General features: G+C 42.9%; 1 protein-coding gene across 3 annotated transcripts in view; it reads right to left on the reverse strand.

The window, feature by feature from the left end:
* Positions 1–13,239, reverse strand: part of TRPC6 (transient receptor potential cation channel subfamily C member 6) — a 129,917-nt gene extending 116,678 nt beyond the window's left edge. For 2 of the 3 annotated variants that reach the window (XR_016219601.1, XM_089312128.1), the window contains exon 1: positions 12,715–13,053. Coding sequence is in view for 2 of the 3 variants with exons in the window: in XM_089312128.1 (XP_089168254.1) it covers positions 12,715–12,878 (164 nt within the window). In the remaining variant the exon portion in view is untranslated. Of the gene's footprint in view, positions 1–12,714 lie in introns of all 3 variants that reach the window. The other variant, XM_002708603.5, reaches the window with a different exon arrangement.
* Between the last annotated feature and the right edge of the window lie 1,228 nt (positions 13,240–14,467).

Here is a 14,467-nt window from a genome sequence, read left to right on the forward strand (position 1 = left end):
GCTTGCTAATATTTTCTCTGTATTCATAACACTTAATGTGCAACACCTTTCCTTTATAGTATCTTTTACTACAAGTCTGTAGTGAGGATTTATCAGAGTCTTTGGTAAAGAGAATTGGGTAATCTCTAAACTATTACGGCTAATAGAGGGATTGTGATTCAGGTTGAAAATAATTGATCTAATTTCTTAAAGATCTATTACAATAAAAATCAACTAAATAATTTGTAATTTTTGCCCAAATACTATCTGGTCAAAAACGTATAACTTTTAGACCATTTTTGCTAAATCATTCTTTCTTTTCTTACTTTCTTGATTAGTTGGATTATTTCATTTCGGTACTTAAATTTTCTTGGACATAATGAGCTTTGGTGTCAAAAATTTCAGTTTTTACAAATTCTTTCAAGGTACATTAAAAATTCAAGTACTTTTCCTCTTGCTATTATAATAAAAAAAAGATAAACCTTCATGGGTGTTCTATCAACACCATATTGTTTATATTCACATTTTCTTATTTTACGGTTATTTAAAAATGATTTAAAAGTCATATTTTTAGTATTAAACATATACTACAAAGCTCCTAAAATTCATCAAATGACCTAAGATGAAAGAATATAAAACTCCAATATTATAGTGCTTCCAAAACAAATGTTTACATGAAAACATGATACCCTAAATGCAAAATCTAATGATACTATGTGACAACAAAACATGAAAGGATTTTATAGATAAATTCAATGTACTGAAATAATTTTGTAAAGGCAGACATTAACTTATTCATCTGACAAGTATTTATTTACTGCCCAGCAAATGCTAGTCACTGTTCATAAGTGAGGCCCCTGTCCTCATGGAACTGTTAGTGTGCAGGAGAGAAAGAAGAGAAGACCAGTGAGAAGCAAAAGTAAGCAAGAGAGTAAACATTACAATCAAATATGAACTCAAGTACTGGCTCACACACTTGAGCATCATTAATTCTTAGGCAAGTAATTGTATATTTCTGAATTTCAGTTTCTGCATTTACAACTAGAAATAATATTACTTACCACACAGGTATGCTGTGTGGTAATACAATGGAAAGTAAGCAAAAGAGTTGCATAGTCTTTTCTGTATTTTAAAGTCAGCTAGAGAATGAAGTCTGAATTTCTTAAATTCCAGACAGATCCCAAAGGATACTGTTTGCCTTGTAATCTTATATGTCTCCTCTTTTGTGTCATTCACACGAACTATGGCACACTGGGAATAATAATTTATTTATTCTAGGACACATACTTCTCCCATACTAACTTCCCTAGAATAGAACACATTTTATAATCTGAGGCTTCTTGCAACAGTCAGCTGTCAGTCACTACCATGACACAGTTTTCATTGCCAGTGCATGTACAAACATCAAAAGCAACGTCATCCATCATCTCAGAATGAATAACAGTGGCTTTGAAATAAATCCCAGAAACAGTAGTGAAGCCTCCCATCCAATCCTAAGAAACAAATACCTGTGTGTGTGTGTGTGTGTGTGTGTGTGTGTCGAGGACAATGGGAAATATAAGGAGAACAGTAGTAAATTAATTTGTTTAGAAATGTTCTAGAACACTTAGGTCAAAATAGGTTAGTTCTATGTAATTGAGAAGTCAGTTTAGTCGCCTGGCACCAGAAGTTTTGGATCACGGGTTCTTTGGATTTGTGCTCCATCACGCAGCATTCTCTCTGGCATAGTTCACGACAGTACCTTGGGGAAACCGTGGTCAGTGAAGATCCTAAGCTGCAAAGAGACTCAGGAGAGTCCACCTCTCATTGTGAAGGGGCTTTAGAGACATTGTGACAGGTTTATTCGGTGTGTTTTTTCTTCTTTTTAATAGGTGTGTAAGAGTTATATATGACCTAAATCTATATCCAAGTATAAAATGCTGCTTCAGTAAATACAAAATAAAAATCAGAGATATCGTTTAAACAGCACATTTTTTGCTGGGTCTTAAAGATGCATACAATATCAGAACAGAAGCCTAGACATGTTAAAATAAGGTGTTCACAGTTCTCAACTATGATGCCTTAAATAAATCTCTGTTGAAATAAATCTAATGAATCCTGCAGGATGTAAAATGGTGTCTGTCCCTGAATGCTTCTCTAAGAAAAAAAATCCTGCAGAAATCATTCCCCATGGTAAGAATGAGATTTTCATGTTGCCAAGAGATGGGCATTGTGTGTCACCATCCCTTCATTCTACTCCATGCAACTTTCAGTCTCCAGAAGCTAATATAGCAATAACAAAACCTAGTTTTATCTGTAACATTTCAATTCCCTAAAAGAATTTTTCAGCTACCTTTAGAAATCACGCCATTTTCAATTCTTACTATAACTCTCAAAATAACTATGTTAGTTGTTTCTATGAAGAGAACTTTTTCCAGTTTTCTGTGAGTTTCATGCTGACCCACCAAATGTCAGAACAAAATACTCTCTGCTGCACACCAGAGCTGCTGTAATTGCAAAATGAAATCTGCCTTGAATAGGCAATCAATCTTAACATGATTATCCACAGTGTAATTGATTTTTCACAATATACACCTTCAGATGAATACTATGCAAAATACTTTAAAAATTGTGTGAATCCTGAAGCGAAATATCGAGTATCAGACAATCATTTGAGTCCATTTCTCTAATACAACCTATATTAGAGCATAGATTCAATTTCATCCAAATGACACAGCTGAATGAAGAATAAGAGAAAATTTTTTTGTAAGCTTTAAAGAGTCATCAGTTCATGGACTTTTTTTTTTTTTTGACAGGCAGAATTAGAGAGAGAGAGAGAGAGAGAGAGAGAGAAAGGTCCTCCTTTTTCTGTTGGTTCACCCCCACAAGTGGCCACCATGGCCTGTGTGTTGTGGCCAGCGCGCTGCGCCAATCCGAAAATAAGAGCCAGGTGCTTCCTCCTGGTCTCCCATGCAGGTGCAGGGCCCAAGCACTTGGGCAATCCTCCACTGCCTTCCTGGACCACAGCAGAGAGCTGGCCTGGAAGAGGAGCAACCGGGACAGAATCCGGCTCCCTAACTGGGGCTAGAACCCAGGGTGCCAGTGCCGCAGGCAGAGGATTAGCCTAGTGAGCTGCAGCGCCGGCCTGGTTCAGGGACCTTTGGTAAAACGAATACATGTAAATCATCTACAGACTACCTAATTTTTGTACATTCATAGTCTTCCTTATGTGACAATTTCTAAAATCCCATTTCGTCATTTATTAAGTGCTCTTTCCTTTCTTTCATGTGATTTCTGCCAACTACAAGGTGTGAAACATTTGGCAAATCACTTAACCTCTTCACTTGATCTTAGCCAAAAGGCAGGGAAGCCATATACTTAACCTCTTTTGCTATGGCATTTTTTTTCTTCTCAGTGTAATGAGGATTATAAAATTACACACCGTATAGGGTTGTTAAAAAGATTAAATGAGTTGATACCTATACAGCACTTAATACTACCTCACATAAAGCCCCCTATAAATGTTGCTATGATTTTATTGTTATTGAATATAGATATAAAATGTCAAGAGATAAATGAATAAACAGATTACTAAATAAATAAAAAGAAGTGGACTATAAAATCTTTTTTGATTTTCAAAGATGTTAAGCGCTCACCAGAAAGAGAAGGAACATTTGAGACAACTTATTATTGCTATTCATAACCTTGTATCCTGTCTTCACCTATCCCCAACAGTACAGCAGATATAATAAGCACAGCACAAGGAATCTTGGTTCTATAGATTACAGCCAACCGGTGGCTCCCTAAAAACCTATGATAAAACGAGAGACGGAGGGGCCAGTCCTGTGGTGTAGCAGGTTAAGCTGCCACCCGAAATGAAGGTATCCTATATGGGTACCAGTTTGATTTCCAGAGCTCCTGGCTCCCAGCTCTGGCCCTTCCCAACCCCAGCCCCAGTCATTAGGCAGCTGATCACTGGGGGCCGAACACTGGGGGAGGGGGTGAACCAGTGGATGGGCGATAGCTCTCTCTCTTTCTGTCTCTCCCTCTCTCTGTAACTGCCTTTCAAATAAAACAAATAAATCTTCTTTTTAAAAATTTAGAAAGGGGGAAGGGATGATGAGTCCATTTACCAAGGGCACAATCAACCTGTATCCAGCTGTGCCAGATGCAAGCAGGATGACTAAGGATGCTGAGGGGCATATGACTCTGCAACCTGCCAGTCCTTGTGTGCATGCATACTAGCATGCACTGAGATAGAACAGTATTTTCCCACTTGACAACAACTTCCCAGTTGTGTAACTTTGTGCACATTGCTTAACATCTTTAGATTTCAGCATTGATAGGAACGGGCATTTGGCTTACCACTCAAGATGCCCACATCCCTCATCAGAGCACCTAGGTTTCAGTCCCATCTCTAGGTCCTGACTCTAGCTTCCTGCTACAAAAGACCCGGGTTGTGGGGGGCGGGGGGCAACAGTGATGGCTCAAGTAATTGGGCTCCTGCCAACCATGTGAAAGGACCAGACTGCGTTCCTAGCCTGGCTGGTGTGGCCTTCTGTGTCATTTGTAGAGTGAACCAATGGATGAGATTCATTCTCTCTCTCTCTCTCTCTCTCCCCTCCCTCCCTCTCCCCTACCACCTTTTACATAAATGTAAGTTACTGTCATTTATAAAAGGAACACTAAAAATAGCCAAGTGGTTGCTCTGAAAAGCAAATTACATTTTTGTGACAACTAGAAAAGAACCTGCTACAGAGTAGGTATTCAAAAAATGTTAGTTGCTCCAAATATATATAAATATTTTCGCTTAGGGTTCTACAAAAACAGCAATTTACATTAAGCTGTGTATCAGTCCAGTTAACATCATTTCTCTTGTGTGGCTGCATCAGCTGAATTTGCTAGAATATAGATATGCTGCAGTCGTAGGGGCTATCTGGATACCTGGAATACCCATTTTGCTATGCTGCTCTAAACATACATTCTGTCAAAAACTCTAAGTCAAGAAATTCCAGTGGCTTAAAGGATCTTCAACAGCACACTGAATTTCAGACGCCAAAGTTTAATTGAAATTTGGCATACAGATGAGCACTTTTTCCATGCACTGAAAGCCTTTAGAACGATTTTTAAACAATGAGCAATCACAAATGGTAATTTTAACCAACTGGATCCAATTATACTTAGCATATTTTTTATGAAAGAGAAAAGCAAGAATGGACTCAAGAAAATGTTTTCCTCTTATGATTTTTTACTCTCTAAAAGGCAAAGATGAATCACCTTATGAAGTTCTTTCTTATAACTCAAGGAAAAAGTCTGCACTGTCTTCCTAGAGGTAAACCAACGTACTGTCGCAGAATACATGTGAGCATTTAAGCACATCTGGCAATCACTCCACAACCCACAATGTTGGCACCCTGAAATATGTTTCATTATAGTAATTTGTTACCAGCAGATGTTGATTATTCCAAACTAGAGCAACTTGGGAATCAAAAGAGGTGGCTTCTGTCATGCAGAACATAGACCTCCAGCGTGGTCGGCTCTGAGAGACCCACCACTAATGCAAGAGGCTGGGGATGGGGGAGTGCGGCATGACATTGATTCATAAACCAAGAAGAATAAGACTTGAGAGTGATTTTTACACTTGCTTTTCTCTTGGGGAATGGCTTCCAAACTGCAAACATGTAACTAAGGTCCAGATGTTGACTTTCTGGTTATGAAATGTGTTGTGTTATGTTATGTTATGTTATGTTATGTTATGTTATGTTATGTTATGTTGTTATGTTATTTCAAAGGACACAATAGGTACTAGGATTCACTCTGAATATCAAACTACTAGATAAGTATAAGATCACGTTCTTCTTTGGTTTTATATGTCTTGAAAATAAATGAGCCTCCTGCTTGTACTTGGAAAGCTCTAATTCTGCTACTGGGCTGTCATATTCTGATGTGAAGCCATACCTCTGTGGGTAAGTGCTGAAGTTTTTGTTTAAGGAATGGACATTCATATGCCAATCATCCAGAAAAGAAAAAATGGAGTTTGAAAGGTATATCCACACTGAAAGAAAAGGGAGAAGGGGAACCTTCCTGTCTCTAGCTAGGACTATGAGGGGCTAGATGGATTGAGGATGGTCTCAAGAGAAAAGGAACCATGTTTGCTGCCTGTCGATGAACCTTAGACCTTGGCAAGGGTGAATTCCTAGAAGATTCCACTGAATAAGCTGGAAGAGTAGTTCTAGCCAGCTATGAGTTTCTCTCTGTACATTAGCTCTCTCTGATTATTCCCGAACTCTTACCCTATCCGGTGAAGATAACAGCTTCATGTCAGTGTGCATAGGAAACTTGAAGGGAAGAGCAAAGGCTAAGAAGAGTGGCATGGTAGGGGCAGCAGTGATTAGCGAATTTTAGTGACAGGAAGCTGCAATGTAAGATGTGGGCATCTCCCCTGTGGACAATCACTCCTCTAACTTAAAGGATCCAGATGCTTTTTTATTAAAGGAGCCAGAATCATTTTATTTTTATTGGGATAAATATTGAGGAGAAGGAAGACATCTTTGTTGATGACTAAATCAGTTGGCACCTTCTCTTTGCTAGGCATTATGCTAAGTGTAGGGGGAGGGAAGATAGTCCTTTCTAAGGAAGCTTGTAGTCTAGCAACTGGAAAGAGAAATGTGAACAAGTAAGTGCGAACAGGTAGAACAAATCTTTGAAAAAGCTTATTTGACAGACATAGGAGAAGTAACAGAACACAGTCATGTGATTCATAGGCTTCAATTCATACCCAAACACCAATCCTAGTACTCTAACTTCAATCTTAAACTTCAGAGCAATTGTCACAAAAAACAACCCATTTTTTTTTTTTAACAGGCTGAGTGGACAGTGAGAGAGAGAGACAGAGAGGAAGGTCTTCCTTTTGCTGTTGGTTCACCCTCCAATGGCCACCGCGGCCGGCGAGCTGTGGCCGGCGCACCGCACTGATCCGAAGCCAGGAGCCAGGTGCTTCTCCTGGTCTCCCATGGGGTGCAGGGCCCAAGCACTTGGGCCATCCTCCACTGCACTCCCGGGCCACAGCAGAAAGCTGGCCTGGAAGGAGGGCAACCGGGACAGAATCCAGCGCCCCGACCGGGACTAGAACCCGGTGTGCCGGCACCGCTAGGTGGAGAATTAGCCTATTGAGCCGCAGCACCGGCTAGAACAATCCATCTTATAACCTGAATTTTTCATTTGTGTGTGTGTGTGTAAATGTGTTCAAGACAGAGGGCTTTTGTTGTGGGAGTCGCTGAAAACAACAACACTGTGTTTGGAGGTCTGTATTTAACTGAGGTCTCTAATAGTAGGTTGCCTTTCTTAAATCAGAACTTCACAGTCTGGGTCCAAGGACTCACAAGTGGGTTTCAGGCTATGTAAATGCTTCCCGAAGCCAGTAAAAATTTTAAAGAATCCACCAGCCCTCCCTCCCCTCACCTTTTTCTTTTTAGGTAGAGTTAAAGACAGTGAGAGGAAGAGACAGACAGAGAGTGTCTTCATCTGCTGGTTCACTCCCCAAATGGTCACAATGGCCAGTGCTGGGCCAATCTGTAGCTAGGATCCAGGAGTTTCTTCCAGGTCTCCCACAGGGGTGCAGGGGCCCAAGGACTTGGGCCATCTTCTACTGCTTTCCCAGGCCACAGCAGAGAGCTGGATTGGAAGAGGAGCAGCTGGGACTAGAACCGGCATCCATAGGGGATGCCGGCGCTGCACACGGAGGATTAATCCAATGAGCCACAGCATCACAGCATCACAGCACCGGCCCCACTCCCCCTTTTTTAAAAGTGATTTTTGATTTCATCATGTGAAATAAGAGAAGGAATGCAAGTTCCTTCTAAGACTGTGATTCAACACTGTCACCCTCTTTTAAAGTTCTTTTGTGTGTGTGCTTATGTTTAAAGATATGTTATCAGTAACCATGCTGACTGTATGAAGCACTGCATTAATAATTAGAGTGGAAATAATGCATTTTAACCACAGTTCTATACATTATAAAACCTATGTATCAAAATATGTTGAGTGTATTTCCATTGTAAATATTCTGAATTTTAAAACTTATTCCTTCAAATCCCTGTATTTTCCTTAATTTTTAATATCACTCTTGTCTTTGGAACTCCACAATTTAAACAATATGTTTAAACATTTTTTCTGTGTTACACTAATATTTCTGTACTTAGTGAACACAAGAATTCATCATCTCTGGAAAATCATCTATTCAAATGTTGTCATAGCCATGTTCTCCATATTTTCTTGTTTTGGAACTCCTATCTTCTAATTCCATGGCTCTTAATAATATTTATATTTTTCATTTCTTTATGTCTCTGCATTTTGGGGATCATCCTCAATTATGCTAAGTTAACCTAGCATTCAGTTTTTTTTTTTCATTCACAGATGTTCTATTTATCTGCTTCTTAAAATAAGTCTTTTCCTTAGGATTTGATTCTTCTTTTACACTGGCAGTACTTTATCCACATTTCTATTGCTTCATGTTGTTACAACGTGCCAAATTCTTTAGGATCTAGAATGCCATTAGGTGTTATGTCGACTCTCACACATGCATTATGTCCTCCACTGACTCTCATTCCTTATGGTGAGCATGTCTTTAACAGGACTTGCTTTTGTGAAAACCCTAGGCATTCTGGATGGCTGTTACTATTCTACCATGGTTTTGTGTTTCCCTGTTCTAAGATCCCCAGGGGAATTATCCAGTTTAGACTTTCTAGGTCAGCTAGGTAGTATAAAAAAACAAAAACACATGGCATGCAGGCCCCGGATATGAAATGCTAACTTCTTTCATGAAGTTTCTGTTCTCAATCCATGCCAGTGTGCACATTTTTCTAGCCTAACTTTTTGTCAGGGTTGTCTCAGTTCCAGCTCTCTGCCTACTCTGGCTCCAAGCCTTTACTTTCTTTGTGTTTTATACAAACATTACACTCCAAGCTCCTTGGTTGTTGGGACCCATAACTCTTCAGTGCAGTCACAGCATCACTTCACAATCCACACTCCAGTGTTTAATCCCTGTGTTCCTGAAACAGAGTCATCTCTTCTATTTCTTACAAAATTGAGTAATTCTTTAAAATCACTTAAAATATTTTCCAGTATTGCTAAGTGTGTGTAACCATAAGAGGTTTAGAATCTTTCAGTCTACCTAAGTACCAGCTCACAGTTAACTGCTTCATCATCTATAATTAATGAAGTAGTTCCTCCCAAAGTTTAGTTGGAGCGTGATTCAGATCTTGAGACTACATATTTGTGTGTGTTTCTGTGTGTGTGTGTGTGTGTGTGTGTATCTGGGATTCTTCCCCATGTTCAGAAGTGATGTCCCAGAGACCTCTGTTTTAATTGTAAATAAAGCAAATGTAATAGACCTCCAGGGATCCTGGTAGGCCATGGACTTTTCTCTCTAATCGCCATTACAAACTGATCACAATACACAGTTTTAACTGATTTTCAATTGAAAGCAGCAAAAAGAGAAAAGCTGTATTTTTTCTCCCAAATTCCATTTCAAAATGTTACTGCTTGTACTATTAAAGTCAGACTGTGTTATAGCTCTCAAACAAGATAATTTAGCACAATTCTCAGCAGTAAAAGTTCCCTAAACATATATAAAAAACTTTCTACAGGAGTAAACTGTGAAACTGAATTTGAGTTTAGTAAAAATCAGAGAATTTATCCTACAAAATGGCAACTTACAAAGATTTGGGATTTCAACGATGTGAGAAAATGGCAACATATATATCTACAGCATTCCAGTGATCGCCTTGACTACAGCTCCCACTCGGAAAAAGTACCTAATATTGCTTAAATCACAAGTCAAAGTATATGAAAGTGTCTATGTGTACTCTCAACCAGAAACAAGTAATTTTCTTTAGTTTTCGCTCATACATCACAGGTGTGAAGTATTATGATTTATTGCTTACAATTTTTTCAGTTATTTGCTTATTCAGTTGAAAAAAAATAAAAGCCTTGCCAGAGAAAACAGCACCTGAAAAGTAAGTTTAAAATCATTTGAGGGGGCCAGCGCCATGGCTCACTAGGCTAATCCTCCGCTTGCGACGCCGGCACACCGGGTTCTAGTCCCAGTCGGGGCGCCAGATTCTGTCCTGCTTGCCCCTCTTCCAGGCCAGCTCTCTGCTGTGGCCTGGGACTGCAGTGGAGGATGGCCCAAGTACTTGGGCCCTGCACCCACATGGGAGACCAGGAGAAGCACCTGGCTCCTGGCTTTGGATCGGCGCAGCGAGCCAGCCGCAACAGCCATTGGAGGGTGAACCAACGGTAAAAGGAAGACCTTTCTCTCTCTCTCTCTCTCTCATTGCCTAACTCTGCCTGTCCAAAAAAAAAAAAAAAAAAATCATTTGAGGGGCTGGCACTGTGGTGCAGCAGGTTAAAGCCCCGGCCTGAAGCGCCAGCAACCCATATGGGCGCCGGTTCTAGTCCCAGCTGCTCCACTTCCAATCTGGCTCTCTGCTATAGCCTGGGAAAGCAGTAGAAGATGGCCCAAGTTCTTGGGCCCCTGCACCTGCATGGGAGACCTGGAAGAAGCTCCTGACTCCTGACTTCGGATCGGTACAGCTCCAGCCATTGACTCCATTTAAGGAGTGAACCAGCAAAAGGAAGACCTCTCTCTCTGTCTCTCCCTCTCACTGTCTGTAACTCTACCTCTCAAATAAATGAATAAAATCTTTGAAAAAAAATTTTTTAAAAATCATTTGAAATATTGATTCAGATAAGATCAAATTCTTAATTCAAGAATTTCCTTCAACATGACATGGGGCGGTCTACATTACAATTGAAGCCCATTAAAATGTTTCTACTCATCCCTCTGCTGCTCAAGTCTATCCACTAAGAGAGACCTGGAATTCCTGAACCAAGGGAAATTATTTTTCTCTAAATAGTAAATAATATAAAGAACTAGAAAATTCCTTTAAGCAGTAAGTCACATTTAAAGACCATTGGGGAAAATTTTCAGAAAACTTGGAGTTAATACCTTATTTATAGTCTCTCTCTTTGCTAATATATAACCACACTTATCCCACAGACACAGTAGCCACTGAGTGTAGAAATTATAGAATTAGAAACCAAAGATTTTGTTCATGGGACAGTCTAATTTTAGAAGGCAGTTTACCTCTATTAACTCGCTTGGTTTGACCAGAAAACATATAAGCTTCAGACTTAATAGATCTCAATTCAAAATCATCTTTTTAAGAACTGTATTTGTATTTTAAACATAGACTTTCAAAGAAAAATTGAAAATAGTTGCATTTGGAATATCCAGGATTTTTTTTCTTGGTATATAGCTCCTTTCCCTTCAGAGTGTGATATATAGACAAGCAGCCTCTACATCATCTGAGAGATGGCCAGAAAGACAGAGCCTCCCACTGCACCTAAGGCCTATTGAATCGGCAGCATTTGAACAAGATCTCTAGCTGATCCGAACGTCTACAAGTCTGTACTGCCAGACTTTAAAAATATATATGTTCTAATTTGATGTCAAGTGTAAGATTTCTTTTGAGGGTGAAGAAATGTCCTGGAAACACATGTTACTTGTGATTGGACAACTTAATGGATGTATTAAAACAACGCTGTACTATGACTTGAATAGGTAGATTTTACAGTCTGTGAATTATATCTTTCTAACTGCATTGCAAATAGATTAGATAAGTGGAACCATTTCCAGCATTTTTTTTCTATGCTCTTACTGGAAACAAACAAAAAAAATAGACGTATCATTTCCTGGGGCTCATCTCTTAGGGCGCATGGGAACCATGCCCTTCGCTCCGGCCAGCCCCGACCAGCGCCCATCCACCAGCAAGGCCCACTGGGCATCTGTGGGCTAGACCCTCCCTCCACCTAGAGCTGCCTGCAGAGCTGGAGAACTGCTTGCTGAGGGACCGCAGGCGGATGGACGTGACAGGTCCGGAAATCTGCTCATCCAATCAAGCCGAGGGGCGAAGAAGCGGAAACGGTATCTCCAGCTGCATGTGTGGCCACAGGCCTGCGCTGAAGGCAGAATTTCTTCTCAGTTCCACCCTCTGCCAATCTCCCTGCCACCTCTCAAAATCCAGATTCTTAAAGAAAGTCTCTCGGTTACTCCGAGGGCACTCCACAAATGACCCCGCCGGCGCCCTCGCTTCATCAACTCGGAGCCCCCAGCCGGCACCGCGAAAGGATTTCTGCCCCGGATGCCCCAGATAAAAAAGCGTCTCGCTGCCTGCCGGTGCAGAAGCCCAATGGTTCTGGCTCCCCAACTTAACCCCCAGGTCCCGGGCGGGAAGGCCGGGGACTCAAATGCACTCCCTCCTGCGCGCACCTAGGAACTTCGAGGCTGTGCGCGCCTGCTGAGGGGCTGAGGCAGGCGACAAGCGCGGGTTCCCGAGTTCCCTGAGGCGGCCCGAGTCATCCCCGCCGCACAGGCTCGGAGTCCTGGGGGCGCACCTCGGAACACCTACCGCTGTTCTCATCGCGCCTGTTGCGCGGCGAGACTGAGTCCTAGGGGATCAGAGTGACACAGGTTAAAGAAATGGCCCATCCTGGTCACCTGGAGTGGAGCTGGAACCCTGCTCGCTCGCTCGCGATCTCTTTCTGTCTCTCCCTCTCTCTCTCTCTCGTGGGCAAACAGACCCTGCGCTCGGACTCGCCAGTGCTGGCTCTGAGGCGCACACGCCGGTCCCCACGAGCGCACTGCCTCCCGCCGTGCAGCCCGCGCCCGCCGGCCGCACTGCCCGCACTTACAAGCTGGGGTAGTAGGCGTAGGGAGGCAGCGGGAGCTGCGGGCAGCCGTCGTCTCCCAGCTCCGAGTCCATGAGCAGGTAGTCCTGGCTCTCGTTGCGCCGCGCGCCGGCTCCGGCGGCGGCAGGGCAGCCCCTCCGGGGCCCGAACGCCGGGCTCTGGGTCATGGCCGGAGCGTCGGACAGGTCTGGGGCCGGCTCCCGAGGGAGGCGTGACGGCACCTCCGGCCGGGACCCGCTGCGGAAGGGTCGCGTCACCCGCCGCCACGCCGGTCCTGAGCAAACTGGTGCCCAAGGGACAGAGGGTGAGGTAGGGGTGTAGACGGCTAGCGGTCCCGGCTCCGCGACTGGCTCTCCTCGCCCGCGCGGGGAGAAAGCACACTTAGGGAGACGCCAGGGGGCCTCGGCCCGAGCGCGCGCGGCCGCTGAGCTCCGGGAGGGGGCGGCCCGGCCGGGGCTCGGGGCAGGGAGAGCGCAGGCGGGGCGGCGGGCGGCAGCGGAGCCGGAGGGCACAGGGCCCCGGGCGACGGCGCTGGAGTTTCTATGTCAACCGCGACTCCAGCCCTCGGCTCCCGCCTTCTTCCCCCGCATCCTCCGTCCTGATCCCCGCCTTTAAAGGGATCGGAGCGACGTTCTCGAAAGCAGCCAAAACCTGCCCTGTCGCCACAACTTTCGGGGGCAGGAGGAACCTACACTAGGCGGAGCCAGACACGCAATTTGGGGGCGGGGGCGGGGTCACTGCTTTCAGGGTCTGCTGACCGAGTTCCAACACAAACGGAGGACTTTCTAGGAAGCTTCCTTTAAGTCACACGCGAACGATCAAGGAAACCTGTTTCTTAAGAGGGGTAGGATCCTTTCCTTTCTCCAGACTGTCTTCATTTCCTGGGGTACTCTAATTCTACCCCCAGCGCCCGAAATTACTAGGACTCAACCCTTGACTTTAAAACAAAAACGTTCTGTGTGCCCCTCACCAGATGTCCCCGGGTCCGAGCATAGCAAAAAACATAAGCAAGCATTTTAAGATGATAAACACCAACAGCCTGCTTACCTCAGAGAAAAATGCTCCTGCCAAGCAGAATTATTTGCCCGATGTTTCTCGCATTCCCAAATTTATTCATTTTAAGACTTAGTTTTAAATTCTGATTAATCTGCATACAAATGAGAAGTAAAACTTCTCAACAGAGATGCATCAGAAGTTGCTGTAGTTCAAGCAGCAATAAATGAGGAATCTATCCATCCATTCCGCAAGTATTTAATGAATGACCTCTGCCTGCCAAGCACTGTTACAGGATTGATTCAAGGGGCAAAAGAATCATCTGCCCTCATACAGCTTTCATGGAGGAGAATGAGACAGCGATTAAACAAGCCAACTAAGGAAGTTGAAGGTTACAATGAAAATAAAACAATTTGATGTGATGGTAGCTGGCTATTGACCACTTCATAGGTGGTTGAAAGAAGTCTTTCCACGGAAAAGCTGGTTAAACTGAGACTACATGGCAAGGAGCCACCCAGGATAAAAGATAAGAAGCCTGTTGCAACTGGATTGAAGACTGCCAGATATCTAAAATCCTGTCTGTAACGATACCTTTGCCACTCCTGAACAGGTAGACAATGCAATGGAGGTTGCAAGTGTGAACAAAAACAATTCACTTTATAGGGCAGAAATGAGATCACAAGTTTAGAAAGTTCTGACTTCGCTAGTACACTAAGAACCAAAGCTAAGAGAGAAGATAAAATAGTACACCCTGAGGGAACAG

This window comes from Oryctolagus cuniculus, chromosome 1 (genome assembly GCF_051225735.1).
Source record: "Oryctolagus cuniculus isolate XC-2025 breed Fujian yellow rabbit chromosome 1, ASM5122573v1, whole genome shotgun sequence".
NCBI classification, from domain to species: Eukaryota; Metazoa; Chordata; class Mammalia; order Lagomorpha; family Leporidae; genus Oryctolagus; species Oryctolagus cuniculus.